This window comes from Macrobrachium nipponense, chromosome 16, assembly GCF_015104395.2.
Source record: "Macrobrachium nipponense isolate FS-2020 chromosome 16, ASM1510439v2, whole genome shotgun sequence".
Classification (NCBI taxonomy): Eukaryota; Metazoa; Arthropoda; class Malacostraca; order Decapoda; family Palaemonidae; genus Macrobrachium; species Macrobrachium nipponense.
This window is the reverse complement of record NC_087209.1, coordinates 36630893-36654425: the sequence shown is the minus strand read 5'-3', so window position 1 is coordinate 36654425 and position 23533 is coordinate 36630893. Positions and strand designations below refer to the sequence as shown.

General features: G+C 43.1%; 1 protein-coding gene across 4 annotated transcripts in view; it reads right to left on the bottom strand.

Moving 5' to 3' along the window:
• Positions 1-23533, bottom strand: part of LOC135195660 (dipeptidase 1-like) — a 333274-nt gene that overhangs the window by 16042 nt on the left and 293699 nt on the right. For all 4 annotated transcript variants that reach the window (XM_064222030.1, XM_064222031.1, XM_064222029.1 and 1 more), the window contains one exon: positions 21386-21461. In XM_064222030.1, the coding sequence (XP_064078100.1) occupies positions 21386-21461 (76 nt within the window). The remainder of the gene's footprint in view (positions 1-21385; positions 21462-23533) is intronic.

Sequence of the window (23533 nt, the reverse complement as noted above, 5' to 3'; positions counted from 1 at the left end):
TGGACCAGGAAAAGTCGGTTGTAGGAGCCTGGGGAGATTTTGTCAGTTACTTCTTCTATGGCTTTTTTGTTGATGAGTGCTTCTACCTCTCTGGCTAACGGCAAATCTCTCCCTGATCCCTTTGAGTACACTGTCAAGCAGATGGGTACTTGGGACAGTGAAGGGTCTTGCACAAAAGGATCGCTTATCCTTCTCTCAGCACTTGGACTACCCACTGCTCTGCTCCTCACCAACTCCATTCCTCCCAAAAATAATGGAGTCTTGCCCCTACAGGTGCATGAAGGACCTCCCGATTACTTGTCAGACTGCCTGAAGGGAGGTTTCTTGATGGACATTGCTGGCATGTGCAAGTTAGTCCTCGGCCTATTCTGCCATGTAGTTTTGCCACCTCAAAAAGGGTGCTTCTGCATAGGGGAAGCTTTAGCTCCAGTGACAGGGGTATCCTTAGGGAATATAGCTGTGTTAACAGATCGTCCTACAACACCTGTTGAATTGTTGTTCTGGAAACAGATGGGACTTACACAGGGGAGAGAACATCTAAGCAGACTTCTGGTCTGTCATAACTCCCCTGGACGTAAAAGAACACAACAGCTCTCTCTTTTTTAGGATGCCCATCGTGAAGAGTATGGCAAGGTCACTTGAACCATCTTTCACCGCTTTGTCCACGCAGGACAAAACGTTAAGCTAGTCCAACGAAAACTCTCTTCTAGGGACTGACATTCTTCTATCTTCCTGGCTAATGCAGCAATAGTCCAGTCTAGAAAACTGAATAGTACTTCTATCACCTTAAACAGGTGATCGAAATCGGGCGAAAAGAACATTATCTTCGCAGCCGAAAAAGCTGCTCTCCTGTTTGCATCCACCAGACCTAAGAAGTCCCCTTGAGAAAAGGCAGAAACTCCAAAGGAAGGGACTTCTCCCTTCGTGTAGAACCTACATGTCTTGTTCTGTAATTTCGAAGGGGGATAGGCCAAAGAGGCCTTACCTAACTCCAGCTTTTTGGACAGCCACTCGTCTGCTTCCTTGAATACTCTTTTTGCCGACCGAGACAGAAACAGTTTCGGCAATCCTGAAGATGGCACCTTTCTATCCTTCACAAACATCAATGGTGGGGACGAAGGTGAAGCTGGCTCAAAAGAGTCTGGGTACGTAGCCAGTAAAAACCGCAACAGACTGGAATACGCCGAAGAGGATTTCGACTCATGATCTTGAGCTTCATCCTCCAAAAGAATCGACGATACACCATCTTCCTCTCCTTGAGAGGTCATCGCTTTCTTCAATAACCCCATCAGTTCTTGGAGCTGCTGCTTGAAAGGTCCAAACGGAGAATGATCTTCTGGAGCACCGGTTTTCGGGACTTCCGAAGTCGATGTCAAAGTCGTCGCTGTTGATCGGCTCTTCTTTGAAGATGAGCGGTTAGTAGGCGAAGCGCTACGAGCCAAATGAGTCAAAACTCCTTTCGACACACTGCGAGGGGAATCCAGAGTGCGAGAGTGAAACTGCTGCTCAGCGCGTAAGCGCCTGTCGTCAGTCGGGACTACACTGTCTGTCAACTGATGAAACACTGAAAGTCTTGTGCAGGTGCAAAACTGTAGGATGGCTGGGGACTCCACTGCTCTCTTGACTTCTTCACAGGCAGTCGTACAGTCTGCATAAGCAGCATGTCTCTTTAACGGATGTGACACTGAACCACTCCACGCTTTTGCCTCTTCTCAGGTGATGGCACATCAGAATCAGACGAAAACTGCATCTCACTCACCTCTACACCTTTCTAGTGGTGTTTAGTCGACAACCATTAGTCGACAAGATCGACGGAGTCGACGACTGCCCGTGGGGAAAATCCTCCAGTCTCCCTTTGACCTCCTGTATGTGTTCTCCCGGGTGTGGGGAAGCGGTACAGTGACCTTCATCTAGGAGAAATGGGGAAACGGACTGCCGCCTCCCCAGACACAACACTGACACCTTGCACAACACTAGACTTTTCACTAGCACTCCATTTCTCCACGAACGCGCGAAAGACAAACCTAAATCCATTACGGGATTTAGCCAAAATCTCAAACTTTTTGTCCATTTTGGACTCTAAATCGGCAATGGTATTAGGATCGGAAGCAAGGGCTGCCTGGACAGGAGTCAATGGCAATGAAGTAGGAGGACTATCAATTGGAGAAATATTAGACTAAAAAGGGGAAGAAAGAGAAGACTTCTTCACTTCTAAAGGCAAAGGAGTTGACTCAACACTAGGCTTACTACCAGCTCTAATAGCTGCTTTCCTCTTTCTATCTTTCTCCATCTGTTCTAAATGAGCCTTAAAAGTCTTTCATCCCTGCTCATCTAAATCCTGGCATTCGGCACAAGTTAAGCTTACATTACTACAACATTGCCCCCTACACTTAACACACTTGGAGTGCAGATCATACCAAAGCTTAGGAATTCTTGTTTTGCAGCCATCGCTGCAAAACCTAAATGATGACGAACTAGAGTCCGACATACTAAGCTAAACTCCTAGCTGATTGAAAGATAATGTAGAAACTAACCGGCAAAAACAACCAAGAAATTTGTACTTCACCAAATATGACACAAAATCCATGTGGCGATGACAGTTGACCACAAAGAAAACCTACAGGTGTTACTCCATGGGCAGCAGAAAACAAATTGACGGTAGTTAGCTCAGCAGTACCAGGGTTCCTGAAAGTGGGCGGGACATGTACCACCTACATGAATGATGATAGCACCGCCGGCACCAGAAAATTTGAATTTTCGACTGCCATGTAAGAAAGCTTACAACTTTGTAATTGTTTGGTAAATCACTTATGTGAAAATAGAAAATATTAGGATTAGTAACTAAATGTTCAAAATGAGTTAGGCTACCAAATGTTCAGTTGTAGCCCTAACCTTAAAGAAACGAAAAAGAGGGTAGGAGTTTTTAAAGTGCTCATACTAATAAAGTGTATGTAAGAAGTTTGTATGGTGTTTTTACGTTGCATGGAACCAGTGGTGGTTATTCAACAATGGAACAATGGAACAATGGAACAAACGACTTTATGTGCCTTCCAAACCACATCAAGGGTGAACTTCTATCACCAGAAATACACATCTCTAACCCCTCAGTGGAATGCCCAAGAATCGAACTCCCGGCCACCGAGTTGGCAGGCCAAGACCATACCGATCACGCCACTGAGGCACTTGAATGCAAGAAGTGGTATCTTGGCACGTGTTGGAAGGCTATACTTTTCATTTGCTTAGCCACAATATTTGTATCACTATGTTATTTTAACCACAAAGAATTGGTTCAATAAGAAAGTACCAATAGGAAGATGTGCCTCCAGGGCTCTATACCCCCTCCCCTCCCCTCCACTTTCTATAATTATGAACATGATGTGTCACCGTATTCTACTAAACAAAAGAGCACACTGCCAATGTTCGTTACTTCCATTTTTGCAAGAAGAGTCAAAGTCGAAGACACAAATTAAAACTGCTGTAAGCTGGCTTTATGGCAACATTAATCATCAAGTGCAAGCATGCATTCACAGAAAACAGTAGCAGTCAGCCACATTATGCCAATGGTCAAATTGACTTATTTCTTCCTGATTTATCTACTAAATCAAACTTGGGCTATATTTTCAATGTTTTCCAAAGCCTTATATTTTTCAATTCTGCGTATACATGGTTATGTACATACTAGTAACCATACTAGTGCTGATAACTCGACAAAAAAGCATCAACAGAATATTATGCTCAGCTGTGAAAGAGAGAGAAAACAGAAGAGATTTATAGTGAAAAACTTATGCAAAAAAACAAATAGAAAAAGCAGTAAAAGAAAACATACAAAATACTGTAGAGATCTAAATTAATATGACCTCTTAAACTTTGAACAAAGTACAGTCACCTCTCAATTAACGCATGCTTAATTAACACCTTTTCGATTTGATGAGAGCTAGAGGGTTTTCCCCACGGGCAGTCGTCGATTTAACTTGAATTGGCGCCCAACCGTGTTTTCAAATCACCCGTGCCTCCCCATCATCTAGCGGAAGCAGGGGGACTCACTGAGCTGAGCAGTTGTGCCCAGCTGGGCCAGCCCAGCACAACTGTGCTCTCAGTTTGGAGTGGAAAAAGGATCAGAAGACAACGAGTGAGGGGATGAGGAGGGACAGCCAAGTTGTAGGGTGGCACGCGCTGCAGACGACAGCTGTCGACATAAAGACATAGCACTGTGCACTGTATGTATTTATAATAAAGCGAAAGACTGTTTATTTTTTATTAATAAAGTGAATGATTTTGTTCTGTTTTTCTTTTTTGCCTGACCTACATAGTATTATATTAATTATCCAGTACACAGTTCCCCAAGTCCAGGAACGTAACGCCCCTTATTACTGTTATTTCGTATGGTAACCCTCGTGTTAATTGAGAGGTAACTGTATCCAAATCATTGCGCGGGAAACTTACCCAGGTCTTCAAGATGTGACATTACGCGGTCAAAATTGTTTCATGCTAAGTTGATCTATGCACCCTACCCCTCATCTAAATTTAAACTACATGGTGAAGTGGCCCAGATGGGAATGGCTGCCCAAATTATGCTTGGGCACAATAAAAGTGGATTCTCGTCAAAGGTATATTTTTGTTGTCATATTCTTTAGACAGATTAACAAAAATATTTTTATAATAAGTTTTTGTATATACTTACCCAGTAATTATGTCGCTAAAAGCTTCCTACCTACCCCAACCTAACAACTGAAAATTCACGATAGCGCTAGTTCTGGTTATGCAGTTGGAATGCCCCGCCCACTACCGGGGCTTATATATAGGTAACAAATGGCAGAGCGCTTCAAATCGTTTTGTGCTCTTAATGTCCATGCGAGGGGAGGCAGCTGGGCTTCGATCATATAATTACTAGGTTAAGTATATACAAAACCTTACATTATAAAAATATAATTTTTGTGCATGGAACTTACCCAGTAATATTATGGCTGATTCCCCATTTAAAGGGGTGGGAATCATGGACAAACTATTTCAATACATTGTGTACTATAGATTAATGAAATTAAAATAAAAGATTGCCAACATAAAATAATATGCTTGTTGTTTTCTTACCTGGCAAGTGAGTACTGCAGATAATTACTGCCTCTGATCGGTGCTCTACTTGACCCGTAGAGTACTTGACCGTCTAGCCCAGAGTCACCTCTGCATGAGTGGGAGCTTTGGAGTCAGGAAGTATAAGCTCGGCTCGCAAAGCTACACAAGGTGCCCTTGCCCGAGGCGAAGACCAGAATAAAAAAACAAAAAAACAAAAAAACACTGCACTACACCATAACCATAACCATAAAAGACTGTCACAATCCAACCATTAAAAAGGAACTGGTGTGCACTAGCCACAAATGTGCCTCCAGGCTTCCTTATGAACCTCATACCTTATTCAAGGCAAAAATAAGCAGACGGAAGTCAGATTCCTTATGCCTACTCTCCCAACACCATGCCAGCCACAGAGATCAGTCCTAATATGTTGCAGTTCTCGGAGACAGTTTCCACATCCTTTAGGTAGTGTGGAGCAAATACCGACCTACACTTCCAGAACGTTGCTTGCACAAGTTTAGTAAATGACATATTATGCCTGAATGCGAGGGAAGTCGTGACCGCTCTCACTTCACGAGTCTTGACTTTCATTGGGACCAATTTATCTTCTTGCAGTTGATTTTAGCATGAGCTTCTGAAATCACATTTCTTAGGAAAATAGATAATGCATTCTTGGAGAGTGGACGAGACGGATTCCTGACCGAGCACCACAGGAGATCCAAACAGCTCCTAACCTTTTCTGTTCTTTGAGGGTAATATCTCAAGGCCCTGATTGGACATAACCACCTTTCCTCTTCCTCAGGCCTGAGGATATCCATAAAATTCTTGATGGCGAATGAGCGCGGCCATGTATTAAATGGGTACTCATTTTTAGTCAGAAAACCCAGAAAGAAGGAACATACCGCATCCTTTTGTGAAAATCCAATCCTTTTATATATAGCTCGGATTTCGCTAACAACCTTTGCTGTCGCCAAAGCCACTAAAAAGATGGTTTTCCTTGTTGGGTCCCTGAGAGGAGCTGACTGAATAGGTTCGAAAGGCGGCCCTGAAATCCATTTCAAACCACGTCTAAATTCCAAGAAATGGCATCATAACACCTGTTTCTTGACATCAAAAAACTTAATAAGGTCACTTAAATCTTGAGTTGATGACAAATCTACTCCTCTATGCTTAAAAACTGAACTAAGCATAGCTCTATAGCCCTTGGTCATAGACGTCGAAAACTTCCTGGACTTCAAGTAGAGAAAAAAATCAGCTATTTGACTTATAGTAGTTTAAAAAGAGGAGACATTTTGTCTGTTACACCACTCTCTGAAGGTAGTACACTCAGAGTGCTATAATTTATTAGATAAAGGTCGGCTGCATTGGGCGATAGCCTTTGCAACTGCTTTAGAAAACCCTTTTGATCTACAGTAACAAGGCGCCTTACAGTCTGTACCCTGTCAGAGCCAGAGTGGACAATCCTAGATGGAACTTCTGAAAATGAGGTTGTTTGAGGTAATAGTCTGGGAAGTCCACTAATATTTGCATAAAGTCTGGGAACCACTTCTTCTCTGGCCAGAAGGGGACCGTTAGTCAGTGTTACGTTCTGGTGAGCATTTAACTTGTTTATGACCTTCCTGATTATACCGAGGTGAGGAAAGGTGTAGACGTCCAAACCGGTTCAGTCTTGCAGCATCACATCCGTTCTCCAGATGAGAGGGTCCGGGACCAGCGAACAGAATCTTGGGAATCTTTGGTTTTTTTGTTGTCACAAAGAGGTCTACTGAAGGTCGACCCCATAGCCTCCAAAGGTCCTTGCACACTCTTCAATGCAAAGTCCACTCTGTCAGAAGGACCTGATTCTGGCGACTTAGACCATCTGCTAGGACATTCATTTTCCCTTGGATGAAGGGAGTCAGCAACAACACTTGATTCTTGTCTGCCCAAAGGAGAAGTTCCTGAGTGAGCACTTGAAAAAGGGAAAACGAATGTGTCCCCCCATGCTTGTTTCCTGACATACAACAGAGCCGTGAACCCCCTAACTGATCGCCACCAGCTGTAAACTGGGATTTTAAAAACCAACAGAAAACCAGATACTTTAGGGCGACCACGGAAACCAGGTTGTGGTCAATAGTTCAACCAGTAGATGCCTTACTTTGTACAAACACAAATTGTAAAAATGACCACCACAGGAGGGATCTGAATGAATTCTATTTGAACATAATTTTTGCTATGCTTGCTTCAGGCAGGGCTACCTTTAGATTTTGTCAAGGTAATTCTCATAATATACCTGGATGGAATGACTTGGTTAAAGATCTGTATACAAACTCATGAGAAAAGTTTTTACGGTGGAGTGGAGGCAAAATGGTAGCCAGAGGGAAGGACTCACTGCATTACTAATGAGACAGGTGAGAACGCAGTCAAACTTGCTCTTAAACGCTGCAGATTAAATGAAAAACAACTAGGAGCCGATGCAATGTCTAGAAACTTAAAATCAGGTGATTATCCTCGTCTTTGGAAAGATACCCAGTCCTTAAATCCAAAAACTAAAAAGCTATAACAGAGAGTAGGGGGAGCAGTCAGTGACGAGGCTATCGCAAGTACGTGGGGCAATCACTTCAGCAATATCCTGAACTGCATAAATGATCAAGACTCCCAAAGGGATGTAGATAACCTCCTTGCTTAGAACATTCAATTTCATATTGCAGATTGTATTACGCCAGGTAACATCAGCGATGCCATAAACAGCCTACCTAATAATAAATATCCCGGCTGCGATGGTCTTCCTGCAGAGGCTTTCAAATTCTGCTATCTGATAATTTACATTTTGCTAGCTGCCCTATTCAATACGTGCATAATTCACCAGTTTCTTCCAAACTCCTAACTTTTAGTTCACTTGATACCATTAATCAAAAACAAGCTAAAGGATGCAGCTAACCCTGACAACTACCGGCCGATTGCAATCAAAACGATCAAGTCGAAGATAATCCAGTCGGTCCTTCTAGTGAGACTTCTCCCCTTGCTACACACCACTGACAACCAGTTCGGATTTAAAGCAAACCACTTACCGACACCAGCATCTACATACTGAAAGAATTGCTGAACTATTACCAATCAGCCTCTTCTGTTTATCTGTTTTGTGGATGCGAGAAAAGCATTTGACAGTAAAATACCTGAATCTGCATAAAAGAGGCACACCTCTACGTATATTTAATTGGAATTTTATATTGCTGGTTCTCCACACACAATTCTGTGTCAAATGGGGTATCGTATATCGTACACCTTCGGCTCCCTAAACGGGCTTTGGCAAGGGGGCATTCTCTCTCCATACCTGTTTAATACGTACACATATGCCTTGAATGTCAAACTGAACTCACTCCCAATCAGATGCACTGTCAATGAAACAACTATAAACAACCTCTGTTACGCCGACGATATGGTTCTGATTTCCCCATCAGTGCACAATGACATTTTGAGACGCCTCACAAACACTCCTCGCTACCACTCCGCCACACAGATGTTCATAGAAAACCGCCTGGACAACTTAAAAATCATTGTAAGGCGAACAATGTCCAGCCTGATAGCACGAGTGAGAAACAGCAGCAATTCGCTCATACAAAGCATCCTAAGGAGTGAAGCAATTATATCTTCATTGTGGGAAAGATGACAAAATGAGGCGTTTGTTCCCCAAATGACTTAATCTCTGTATTGGCAAGGTGTCACCTGCAGAACCTGTCATTATTATTATATTTGCACGGTTACTGTTATTGTCTACATTCAATTTTCGTATTTAGCCCCCTGGACCGGACTACTGTAACCACCTTAGGTCTCTAGCTTGAATCCAAGTTATATAATTTGTGCACTACCTATTATAACTGTCAATGCATTTTTTTCTTTCCAATATTATTACTGTTATTACCAGTAATATGATTACTATCTTTTATACAACTTCAGCAATTGTGTGGATATTGCCGTTTATTAATTTTTTATAATGTTAACTCATGTACCTAGATTGTGATGTTACTGTCTGTATTTTGTATATTCCATGTATATGGCCCTGAGCTGAAATAAAGGATATTATTATTATTATAGTTACTGTTGTCCCTCGAATTAGGGGGAAAAGGCTTGCAAACCTAGAAAAATTTTCTGTAGCTCTTTTACATTTATGTGGGAGCTTCTGAACCCTTCCAGCCATGTTCCCGACGGTGGGGCGACAAAACCCCCACATGACAAAACCCCCACTTATCGGGTGGAAGAAAAGCAAGTCCGTCAATCATACCACAAAAGTCCCTTGTAGTTTCATCTTCCTTGTAGATATTACTAGTCCTAAGCTTTGTAGTTTCCGCCATGTATTTTGTGTTAAGTGATAAAAGCATGTGTTTTGTATAGATCCGAGGACCCAGTACATTTTCAGTAGCGTTCAAAAGTGATTTTTCAAAATCTGTCATCGTAGTATCTGGATTCTTTTATAATCCTAGTTCCTCTCCTTAATCAAAAACTGTCTGTGATTTGCTGGAAAGAAAACCATACACACATATCGCTGAATTTAATAATAAATAGCTGTTCAAATAAGGCAGGTGCTGATGTAAAGGTTCCATCCATATACCAGAAATGTGTCTTAGCTAAATGTTCCATCGCATCTTTTGTAGCAAATATAATTATTCAATTATTGGCTTCAGCACCATTATCACGAAGAAGAAAAGGCACAGAATTTTCTCCTCGAGTCATAGTCCACTCTCCCGAAATTTTCAAGTCCCTCAAAGATTCTTGATTCTTAAGGCATCCTTCTTGGCGTTTTCTTTGAACATATCTTTTAACTGTATTTATATTTCCCATGACAAGTCTTCCTTCTTGAGTCACACCCTCCAACGAATCCGCTACAATGAGACCAGTATTTCCTCTAGTTGATTTGGCCTGTTGATAGAGGGTTATACGCATTTTTGCTACTTCCACTGATCCTTTATCTCGCTTATGATTATGATCTATACTTGAAATGTCGTCCGATATTTCTAAATTTGTTGTTATTTTTCCGTTACATCCAAACGCTGCTCTTCTAGAACATTCCCATCTCTCCGTAGTAGCACTGGTGGATTTTTTAGTATACCTATATCTTTACAGCACAGTTTCTCTCCACCTTTATTATTACGGATGACTTCCATGCTGGGCAAACAAAAAATTTATTTACCCTCAACCTAAAGCTGCGTTTTAAGGGAAAGATCTTGTAATCATTGTAAATAACTACCATAAGAGAATTATCAATACAAATATTTATAGACAGTGTGTTAGTTATCAGTTACTAATAAAATAACATAGTTTCCTAGAAAACAACGTAAATAACTATCGAATAACAATAGGTAATTTGTTAGTGGGGGTTTTGACAGGCATTCGTTCCCGACATCACCTGGTTCCCAGATGAGCTCCCTAACCTAGATTTGAGGCATCGGAATACAAGCCTAAGTCTGGGCTCAGCAGAATGAGAGGGGGCAAACCCCACCGCATCCCTTTGACCTCCGATGTGTCTTCTTTCCGGTGGGGGGGAGCGGGACAGTGACCTTTGTCTAGGAGCACCGGTGGGCCGAACAGCAACCACCTCTACACAGTCACTATGCACTGCACTAACGCTAGATTGACTGCCTTTCTCCACGTACCATGACGGCGTATGCCCACGTACGTCGATCGTGGGCATCTTCGCGGAATTGACCTTGAACAACTGGTAAACAGGACACGGCTGACGGTCGTGAAGCCAACACCGTACATTGCGCCGCAAATGTTCGCACAAAGCAAGCATAGTGTGACGCCTACCGGAACTGGCCTGGGGAAGTCCTACACAACCCCAAGATTTTGCTTTGCAAAGCACGGCGCACTGACGAATGTCCGCTGAGTGTAACGTTCTACGTTGTTGACTTACGTCAACTTCACGTCGGTACCACGCCCAGCGTTGTGGGGCTGTAGGGTACAAAAGGGCCGGCCTGTAAACAGAGCTTGCAGTTCCCCTTGTGAACTCCGTGCAGCAATAAATATTCGCCCTTGTTCTGAATCATCATCGATTAAACAAAACGGCAGCCTTAGGAACTTGGAAAACAACTGTTGAAATGAGATTCATTCGCAGCCACACAAAACTAATAAAATAAAAATGCATTGCAAGAGTCCCAGACTAACCCTAGAGCACTTAATGTGCACCAAAACACACATCAATTACACTCTAAGTAAAATATGAAGCCATTTCACCTCAAAAACTACACAACGAAAAGGAAATGAACTGAAAAATAGAAAATAACAGAAAAACAGAGAGAGAGAGGGACTTCAATGAGTACTAGATATAAAATAACCAGAATTATGAAGATATTTAGAAAATACTTAACATATAAAATATAAATATATACTTAAAAAGACACTTAACATTCAAAATATAAAATATATACGTTATTTACACTAAGTTCTCAATGAAGCTCGAGAGAGAGAGAGAGAGAGAGAGAGAGAGAGAGAGAGAGAGAGAGAGAGAGAGGAACGTAAAAGCACCAAGTATTAGAGTTCCTTTTTTCTCAGATGTAGTTTTGTAGTTTGTGTTGAAAAATTCTACTTTTGTGTTGTGTATATTTTTGTCATAGATTATTTTGTCGTAAGTTTGTTTTTTTCATTTCATATGTCTAGTCTCTGATGTTTGTTTACTACTTTCAAAGTGAATACAAAAAATTTTTTTATTTAAAATTATTTTTTGTATTGAGATACTTTTGTATGTCTTATATGGCACTGCTGACCTGAAGGCGCCGACCTCACCTTTTTTTATACTGCGCTACAGCGTTGCCACGTCGTACAGGGTTGTAAACGTGCGAGTCGGTTTTCCCGTAGGCTACCGCGCAATGAGGCCCACGTGCTTCGCGGCAAGAAGAAAACCGCGGCGGCGAACAATGCTGTTGAACCCAACGCCTACCCCGTTGCAGTCACCGTGGGTCCCACGTACAACGCCTGGAGCTACGTCAGGTGGCATTTGGCGTGACCACCCACGACTTGTTTTGAACATTTCAAAACAGGAGTGGCCTATGGCTCTTCCCTGGGTGGTGCACAGCGCCCACCCAACCCGTCACCGTACGTCCACGATTTTACGTATGTTTAACAGAACATTTACGGTTTATTGACGTAAGCTGTTACCAACTACCAATTTCCACTCATGCGTGGGCGTGCGTGCATTGATACGTGGATGTGTGACCTTGGCAGAAGGCTTTCACAGAAGCACCTAGTTCCATCATCGTACTCTCTAAGAATTCGAACTTCTTATCGAATTTTGACTCAAAGCTAGGAGTTAGTGACACAGGAGCAAGAGAAATGATTGGAGAATCAAGAGGAATTACAGGCGAAACCAATTCAGCAGCTTGAACATTATCTAAACTACCTCTACTTTCTGCCCTAGCAGCAGCTTTCCTCTTCTGTCCTGATCCATCTTGTCCTGATGGAACCTAAAAATCTTCCATTCTTGTCATCCCATTCACAACATTCAGCACAAATATTTTCTTTCTTGCACTCTTGACCTCTACATTTACTACATCTGGTATGTGGATCAAAGCAAGATTTAGCTAATCTGGTCTTACATCCGTCTGCACAAAACCTAACACTAGTTGTGCTAGAATCTGACACATTGGAAAGAATGCTATGACGCAAGACAAAACAGAATACTTCACCGAGAACTCCGAACTCATCAACGCAATACGTTGAAAAAAAGGCTGCCTAAAACTACCGATGAGAAATTAGCGAGAGTAGTGTGAAGACCTTGAAAGCGTTCTAAAAAGCACAAAGACAGACCAGACGAGTATTAACTATTTTCAAAAGGGTGAAATAACTACAAAATCACTGCATTAAAAAGTTATAAGAAGTGTAGCAAGAGAATCATTCTAACCTACTACTGTTTAGCCAAGGAATATGCTAAATGTATCAGTGGCGGATTTAAATGGTGGGGAACCTGGTCATGAGCCATGGATAGATTAATGAGTAAATCTCAAAGCTATTATTGAATTTTGATAATGTGTACCCATGCAAACAAGTAAAATATTGATAGAAACACTGAAAACAAAATGATATAATTTGTTTTTTTAATGCATGTATTAAATGCTTATATTTGCCAAAGAAACTTCACCTGCTACTTCATTGTAAGCTACATGTGTTTGAAACAATAGACTGTTACATTGATTGATAGAAACAACTTGATATTAAACAGCCAATACAGTTTCAGACAAAACAGATCCTACCTATCAAACCTCTTGGAGTTTTTTCATAACATGCTTGGTATCTACGACTGTAGTAGGGCAATAGATATACTCTACTTAAATTTCCAAAAGGCCTTTCACAAAGTTCCACAGGAAGCTAATGACAGAAGTTAGAGCTCTAGGAATTTTAGAAGAAATAGCAGATTGGATCGAAGACTGACTAACTAATAGAAAACAGAGTCGTCATAAATGGTAAGGAATCAGAATGGGCAGATGTGACAAGTGGAGTTCCTCAGGTTTCTGTCATGGCCCACTTTTGTTTTTTTAATTTACATTAAAGACATTGATGTAGGCTTAACTAGCAGGATAGCCAAATTTGCAGATGACACAAAACTAGATGTAAATGCAGCAGACACAGATACCGTGGAAAGTTTAATTAATAAATGATCTAAGAAAAATAGGAGAGTGGTAAAAAATATGGCAAATGCCTTTTAACCTGGATAAATGCAGTGTTACAAATAAGAACCCTCATGCCACTACATGCTGCTTGGGAATGACATAAATAGTGTAGAACAAGAAGAGGACCTTGGAGTTATTATTACCAAGGACTTAAAATCCACAAAACAGTGTATAATGTAAAGGCTGAAAATAAGGCACAGAAACTAGTGGGATACATAAAGAGGCAGTTCACATACAGAAATAAGGAAACGGTGCTGTGGCTCTACACATCAATAGTTTGACCACATTTTTAATATGCAGTACAGTTTTAGTCACCAGCGCTAAGAAAGAACATAGACTAGAAGGGGTACAACCAAGAGCCACAAAGTTACCATCCATCAGGCAAATAGGTTACCAAAGACGACTTGAACGCCTGAACATGTATGACCTAGAATCACGACGATTGCGAGGACAACTAATTGAGACATTCAAAATACTGAGAGGCATAACAAAAGCAGACAGCAACCTCTTTACATTAAATGAAAACAAGACAAGAAATAATGGTTGGACACCAGAACTGAAGAGATACAACACATCATTAGAACACTGAATGAATTGTAAAACCTGCTCCTAAAGAAATGTGAGCACATGATGTCTCCTCACATGGACTAATAAGTCTTCAAGTCCTAATCCTTTTAACTCCTTGTAATTCAGTACATACAATAATATAGATTCCAATCTATAGCCAACGCATCCGTGGCATAAGCCAGAGGGTCCAGGTTGGGGGCCACATAACAAGGGAGTTTGTGGTTCGACTCCGTGGCGAAGAGATCCACCAGAAGCCCCAGTACTAGCTGACAGACCCAACTGAATGACTTCTTGTCCAGGGACCATTCGGACTCCAGTGGGACCGAACGTGATAGCACATCCGCCACCACGTTCCTTACTCCCGCAAGGTGAGTGGCCGATAGGTGCCACTTGTTCTTGCCTGCTAGTGAAAAGATGGCTATCATGACATGGTTCACGTGGCTTGACTTGGAACCTCCCCTGTTGATGCAGTGTACTACCACTGCACTGTCGAGCACCAGCTTGATATGAGATTTCTTGGCTGGTTGAAGTTTCTTCAGGGAGAGGAACACTGCCATAGCTTCTAGCACATTGATATGAAGCTGGCGGAATGGAAGAGACCATGTTCCTTGTACTATTTTGTACTGTGAGTACCCGCCCCAACCTGTTAGTGATGCATCTGTGTGGATCACTAAGGCTGGTGGAGGGAACTGTAGTGGAATTGTCTTTGACAAGTTCTTGACTTCCGTCCAGGGACGGAGACGCTTCCGTAAGATCGCCGGAATCGGAGCTAGTCTGTCCTGAGATCTTTTGTTCGCTTTCGAACGCCAAACTCGATTTATATCTTTTAGTTTGGCTTTCAACAGGACGTCCATCACTGAAGCGAATTGGAGAGAACCTAAGATCCTTTCTTGGTTTCTCCGGGACGTCTGTTTGCACTTGAGAAATTATCTGGTTGCCTTGGCTATTTCTCTCCTTTTCAACAGCGGGATTGATAGAGTATGCGAATCTAAATCCCACTGAATTCCCAGCCACTGGAAATGGGACGCCGGGGCTAGCCGGGACTTTGTCCTGTTTATCTGGAATCCTAGGCATTCCAGAAAGCGGATGACCGCGGCGGTTGCTTTGCGGTAAGCTTCGATGCTTGTGGCCCACACGAGCCAATCGTCCAGATAGGCTACTACCATGATTCCCTGAGATCTTAGTTTCTGGACTACTTTTTCCGCCAATTTTGTTAATATCCTGGGGGCTATGTTGAGCCCGAATGACATTACTTTGAAGGAGAAGGCTTGGTTCCCTAACTTGAAGCCTAGGAACGGGCGGAAGTGTCTTGCTATCGGGACATGATAGTAGGCATCTGTAAGATCTATAGAGGTGGTGACGGCCCCACGGGGAAGTAAGGTCCGCACCTGCGAAATGGTCAGCATCCTGAACTTGTTGCAATGAATAAATAAGTTTAGACGGGACAAGTCTAAGATAATTCTTCATTTGTCTGAGTCTTTCTTTGGCACGCTGAAAAAGCGACCTTGAAATTTTAAATGTCTGACTCTTGACACTACTCCTTTTTGGAGATCGCAGGAATACTCTATCAATTCCGGTGTTGGTTCCTGATAGAAGGTGTTGGGTGGGGGCGAACCTTGGATCCAACTCCAACCCAGACCTTTGGACACAATACTTTGGGCCCAATTGCTGAACCTTCAACGTTGACGAAAGAGGTACAGCCTCCCTCCTACCTGGAGGTTCTCATTGGGTTGCTGAGGAGCGACCTCCTTGCCCCCCGCGTGAACCTCTGCCCCTGCTGGTAGCCCTTCTGCCGCCTCACTGACGAAAGGCGCCTTTAGCTCTGCTACTCCTGCCGAACCTATTGAAAGCCTGAAACACTTGGCTTTCAAACGTCGGGTTGAAGGCCGGGGAGACAGCAAAAGAGGCTGACGCCTGCGGCTGTTGTGGCTGTGTCAACAGCACGAACTGCTGTTGCAGTTGGGTCTTAGAGGTTGAAGGTTGGGGAACCGGAACTGCCTGGACCAAAGTTTGTTGTTGTTGAGGAGCCTGGAGGGGCTGGAACTTCCTAGGCTTCTTCTTGGCTTTGGGATTCGATGAGGAAGACTCCATTTTCCTTTTGGAGACCAATCCCCACCGAACTCTTAGACTTTGATTAAATCTAGCAGCCTCATGTTGTACCTTGTTCACTGCTGAGGCTGGAAAAAGGTCCGGTCCCCATATTGAAGAGGCCAGGAGCTTGTTGGGCTCATGCCGGATTGTGGATTCCGATAGAACATGCTTCCTGCAATTCCTCCTAGCCACAACAAAATCATATAAGTCACATTGCATAACTGACAATTGTGCCTTAGCTATGATCTTGAACAACAGTTACTGTGCATAGATAAGAGCCGCTGCTTCTGTCATGACTAGTACGTTGAGGGATTTTGCAAGCCGGGTTCTAGCATCGAATTCTGTCTGGATGAGCCCATCAGACAGCCTGGGTAATCTCTCACTAAACAGAGAGATGGCACAGTCAGGTTTTAGCTTCCCAACCGAGAAGGTGGCTGGGAGGTCTACCCAAAGGTCATCTGTTCCGGGGAGTAGGAGAGAGGTCGGTTCCGTCTCCTGGAGCTGTGGCATAGGCTCATCTCTCATTGCTGCTTGCAGAGTGAGTTCTGCCACTTTAGATGTGAACGGGATGGGAGTCTCCTCGTCCACAGTGAAAATTGTGAAGGGACTTCGGAAAGCCGTAACCTTAGTGTTTACACACTGCCATTCCTCTAGGTTACGGATCCAAGCTTGTTGTGCTTGGTCCTGAGAGAGGATAACCGTCTCTTTTGGGACCTTATCCTCTCTTATCAAGGCAGATTCCGTGAGGTGGACATAGCCTATGAAAGGGGCTTGCAACCCTGGCGGGTGGAACTCGAAGTCCTCAATCCTTCGAGTCCCGCAGCCCTCAATCGTAAGCATTCCGTTCACGAAAGGTGCATATGAAGCCACTCTCCATGGATTACTTGGGTGGAAGGGAGGGAGAGTGGAGGAGTCCGGCATTAGCGGGCCTTGGGCTGCTTGACCAGCTTGCTGAAGCCCCGACGTTACGCCTTGCTGGAGACCTGCACCTATGTCCTCCTGTGTGACCAGCCTCTCGAGTATCTCCTGAAACTTGGTGTTTACCAAGTTTCCGACCATGTTGCCCATTTGTTGCATCATGTTGGAGGCAAATGCCTTCTGGTCAAAGGAGGAGGGCTCTGTCTTCTCCTTGGGTACTTTTGATCTCGCACCCTTGTAGGTGGATGCCACAGGGTCAGCGGAGGAAGAGTGAGCTCTTTCCTTAGAAGACTTAGTCTTCGACCCTTTGGAGAGAGACTCATGTTTGATCCTGTCCGCTCCGGGATGGTGAGCCGGAGCTTTACGGACTTGGCTGGTACCTGGCTTTCTTAGCAGGGGCTTTGGCAGCGATTTATAGTCACGCTTGCCCTTGACTTTAGGGATCGCTGAGACAGATTTCGATCGAGCTGACAGAAATCCCCCGGAGAACCCCTGGAAGGAGGTAGAAGAGGGAAGAGAAGAGGGTCTGGATGTGCTCAAGGGGAGACCTTGAGCACCTACAATACTTGCCTCACTAGCAATCCTTACTGTTGCCCATGCCGTCCAGCGTCATGGGTTCGACATTGAGATCCAGTGCTGTCGCACGACCTCTTCTGTGACCTCCTGCGTAGTTGTCTCCTCTGGGGGCTGGGAAACAGCTTCCTGAATTGAAGCGATCAGGGGAGCTGCCACTTCGGGATCCACGTAGCCAGTGCTCCTCCGCCCCCGGGAAGATCAGAGTAGCCATCTCTTGGGAGAGGATGTAAGGTTTTGCCTTGACTATGTTCCGTCCGAAGCCGCCCACCCATACCTTGAGGGTGGAAAGAGCAGCGTCCCGGACCGACTGAGCTCCCTGTAAGAGAAGGGTTAGTGTTAAACTTAAACTTAACTCATATTACATAGTAACTTAACTTAGGAGGCATATCAATGACATATATTACATTGGTCCACCTTGTATTATCATGTACACACCGGAGAGTCACCTACCTCAGAGGAGACTCGTTCTACGAGATCGTAGCAGGTGGCACAGTTCTCGTGGTGCCACACTACTGATCCGTCTAGGTGGACTGCGCAGGTGGCGTGGGTCCGGCAGACATCGTGCCCACAGGGATCCTGGAGGACGGCGTTGCAGCCGGTCTCCATACAATGGGTGGCCTGTTAACCTTTAGGACTATGTCCGTGGTTGATATGCCATAACACCGGAGTGTTCCGGTGTTGTAGAATTATCCCCGTCTCAGCCTTCTCTTTGCCATGTACCATGCCAAAGAGTCTGGTAGAGCTAGTAGTAAGTAGTTAACAGTGTTTCCGGTGACACCGGAGAACAGAAAACTACTGAATTCCGGGTAGCTACTACTGCCATGCACCGGAGAAGGAGTAGTCCGAGCAGGTACCGGGTGTCTAGATGGAAGAGATCGGGTAAGGTGGCGGAGCTTGGTAACTCCGCCGTAAAAACTTAATCTAAAAGGAGGGAGTAGCTCCCGGAGGAGCATGGTGGCTCCGTAAACTTAAACTAAGGCAGAAATTATACAAGTAGAATACATGCAATAACGTAACCCCGTATGAGGCCAGAGCCTCCAGGCAGTCAACATCCTCAAGGGGTCCGGCTATGCCGGAATCCTGTGTCCGCCGGAGCGGGTAGGAGGGAGTGACTAAAGGCAGGGGTATGGACCCAGAGAGCCGAGGAGAGCTGAGCTCCCCCGAGCCTGGTGGCTGGCCGAGGCTAGGGCGAACAGAGCTTCTCCCCCTCTACTCTGGGGTGAGGGCGGCAGGGTAGAGCCACCCGCACACCGAGAGTCCCCGTGGGGACCTCCCTCCATCCCCCGAAGGGGTACTCGGATCGGCTGTCAGCGACAACGTGAGCAAGACATCACCCGACCTAGGTGGGAGATGTGGAGGGAGGGAGAGAAGTGCGGTAGCGGGGTGGCTACTACGTGATCGTCTGGACTTCTCACAGCCGGGTGTGTGAACACACTCGTGGTGAAGAAGACCAGGCGAAAGGAAGGCCTATAGGGCAACTGGAGCCGACTCACAGATATGGAATAAAGCAAAAAGTTGAATTTACATGGGGGAAAAGAAATAAAATGAGGTAGAGAGAAAGTGAGACATCCTGGAGGAACTAGGCTGAACCAACCAGGAAGGGTGGTCAAGACCTGGTAACTCCGAGCAGCTGGCCTAGTGTCGTGACGAATAAACGTGGGACAGACGGCCAGGGTAGGCTAGGACTGAAAGTAGGACTAGGGTCCATACAAAAGAGCCTAACAAGGTAACCTAAACAACAAGGAACATGCATGCATGAAAACTGGGTCGGTAGGGCACCGATAGGCTACAAAGCGAGAACACGTGCTCGAAATTCCCCCGTGTGGGAACTAAAACATCAATAAATGCATCATAGATAATAAAATAACGATACTGCTAAGAAATAATCGAGCTCACCCAGTATGGGAGACTGCATGAGACACGAAACGAGGAAACACAAAGGAGCGAGCCGCTGTGGTGGCGCGGGGCCGGTGCCGCATGGGTCGCCGACTCATAAAAACCTAAATAATTCAGTTAAACGTGCCAAGGGCAGCCCCTAAATAGTGTCAACTATAATAGCAGTACTTAACTTGGATGCAGAAACAGCTTGACGTTCCATGTTGAAAAATAAGGGTTCCAAATCGAGAACACAACACAGCAAAGAAAAATGCGTGTGCAGCGTGGTCGTGCTATCAAAGGAATGACGTCAGAGGTGCTAGCCGTAACGGTAGCGAGTAGTGAGCCTTAGGTCGGCTCCTCTCTAGTTGAGGTTTTTTGATGTAGGAAGATGCTAAATGGAAAAGGACCTGTGGTAGTGGTTTCACTCGCCCCAGAAACCATACCGACACCTTATAATAAAGGTGAGCAAGCCAGAATAATCTGGCATTTCCAATTTAGCTTTTTTCTGGTATTATAGCAATATTTTACCTTAGAAATAGTGCTAAAGGAACCTATTTCACGGAGCGACACAGGCTGAGCCCCAGATAAATATATATATATATATATATATATATATATATATATATATATATATATATATATATATATATATATGTATATATATATATATATATATATATATATAATATATATATATATATATATATATATATATATATATATATATATATATATATATATATATATATATAGATATATATATTATATATATATATATATATATATATATATATATATATATATATATATACTATATATATATATATATATATATATATATATATATATATATATATATATATATATATATATATATATATATATATATATATACACACACACACACATATATATATATATATATATATATATATATATATATATATATATATATATATATATATATATATATATATATATATATATATATATATACTATATATATACATATATATATAAATATATATATATATATATATATATATACTATATATATATATATATATTATATAACATATATATATATATATCTATATATATATATATATATATATATATATATATATATATATATATATATATATATATATATATATATATATTACAATCTTAAGTGGCCCCCCATGAAAGAATTCTAGATCCGTCACTGAGATGTATGCAAGCTTAGTGGGAGGACAAAGCCTATATGGTCACATAGGCCATAATGTCTTATTTAGGTAAGGTTTTTGTGTATACCCGTAAGTACTACTGGCATCATTTTAAAGCAGTAAGGATGGTGCACCTTAACTTAGGTTAGTCTGCATAAGCACTGCTAGTGGAATATTCACTTTACTGAATTTTATTTCTGATTTGTCACTCCTTTAATACTAATCCACATTCCAAGACTGAAGAGAATTTCCCAAACCTAACAATGTAAAAATTGCTAGAAAAAGCAATGATAAAATTGAGATGGAGTCCTTAAATCTATGAAATCTTACAGGACTGATATAAGTTTTTATCACCTCTCTGTACTATGTGTCTATAATTTATATCTGGGTCACCTTTATTATCACTTCTATTCCTAAGCACTTATTATTTTCATATCCTACCTGTTGATGCCATCATACCCAGCTCCGAGACCAACATGGTCGACACCTGCCATTGTCCGCACATGGTTGATATGATCTGTAAATAAATTCAAGGGTAAATAAATAAATTATTCAGAATTATTTTCGCGCCATTAGATTGGCATACAAAAAAATAAATAAATAAAAAATAACGACTGGCTAATGGCTAGGACTGTCTCTGTAATCACATTTCTCACCAGGGGGTGCTGGAATGTTCATGTTCTTGTCAGGGCACAGTACAACAAACAAAGCATCCAGTAAAAAAGTCACCTACACCATACAGTTAAAAAAAGATATATATCACCACCCAACACAAAAAACTGGTGGGGACTCCTGGCACATAGGACACCCCCAGGCTCCCCTAGAACTCGACACCCTAAGTCAAGGTAAAGCGATTAAAAAAAAGGAAGGGTTGCTTTCCAGATTCCAGAGACATACCTCTCCCTTCTTATTCCTGGCAGTGTCAAAAGACTTAATCAGGTCGGAGAGATCCCAGTTAGTTGATATGTATAACCTCCTATGTCTAAATACATATGATGAGAGGCCTCTAGAAGATCTCAAGTATAGCAGAAAGTACGCTACTTGTGCTAAAGTAGTCTTATAAGACGAGTTGTTACATCTTTTACCCGAGATTAAAAACTGCCCACTTTACCTGGTAAACTGTCAGTAGGCTTACACCTACTCTAGCAATATCTTCCACCACTGCTCTAGACAAGCCCTTCACTCATATGAGTCTGCTGATAGTTGAAATCCTGACAGGTCAGAGTTGATATGCTCTATGGAACCTCCTTAAGTGGGGTTGGCTGAGCACACTTGGAATTGAGGGAAGGAGCCTTGGGAAGTCCACAAGGAGTCTGAGAAGCTCCGGGAACCACTCCTTGTGGCCAAAACGGAGCTAATAGGGTCATCTTGAAGTTTTGGCGATACTAAAATTTCCTAAGCACCTCGTTTATCATCCTGAACGGAGGGAAGGCGTAAAGATCCAGGTTGGACCAGGTTGGACCAAACTTGTAACGTATCATCCGTCGCCCAAGCTAGAGGGTCTGGAAATGGGGAGCAGAACAGAGGAAGAAGATGGTTCCTGGATGTTGCAAGTATGTCCAGTGTTACAGTTTACATATGTCAGAACAAACCTGACAGTCCAGGGTTCACTAAGTCAGTAGGATTTCCTTGTGACGACTCAGCTCATCTGCTCATTGCATTTCCCTTGAATGAAACTTGTAATTAACTGTGTTTTATTTTGGTCTGCCCAAAGAAGCATCTCTTATGTCGAGTGAGATCATCCAATCCCTTTGACAAATGGAAGCGAGGATGCATTGGGTCGTTTCCATGTAGAATTCTGTTTTCTTTAAGAAGTTCAGGGAACTCACGTCGTGGACTGGCCCCCATCCTCCTGTAGCCTTGGGAACCACGAACAGTGTTGTAAAACCCCTTGGACACAATATCTTCCACCACCTCTATCACTCCATTCTTGAGGAGGGAAGAGAGTCCTCTCAGAGGACTGAAAATTTCTATGATCCTTTAGAGTTGGTTGTCAATGACACAGGAGAGCTGGTCATGGGAGGCTTCTCCTGAAGGGGATGAAGTTCCCCTCTTTCAAAACTTGGATTACCCACTGCTCTGCCCCTTTCGCTCTCTGAAAAGGTGGAGTCTGGCCCTTATAGGTGCATGAAGGACTGGGTTCTCACTGTCTAGCTGTACCCTTTGTTGGGGGCCTTGAGACGGCTGCAGCTGAAGGGGATATGAGGACTTAGGAGTGATGGTGGCCCACTCCCTGTTGCGTCTAGAAGACTGAGCAGGCAGATCTTGCGTAGATTTCTTGTGCAGGTGAGAGGCAATTTATTCAACCATTGCTTGTGAGAACAGATGTAGACTATCAAGGAGTGAGAAAAGAAACGCTGACTTGTGCAACGGTGTGATGCCCTTAGAAATAAAAGACACCCACAGCTCCCTTTTCTCAAGTATCCCCATAGCATACAAGTTGGGTATCTCTGGTGATCCATCCCTGACACATTGTCAGAGCAAGAAAGCACACTACACCCATCCGTTGCAACATCTCATGTAGTGGGGGAAAATCATGAATATTCTTCACTGAAGCTCCTATGGACCAGTCTAGGAAGCTTAGAACCT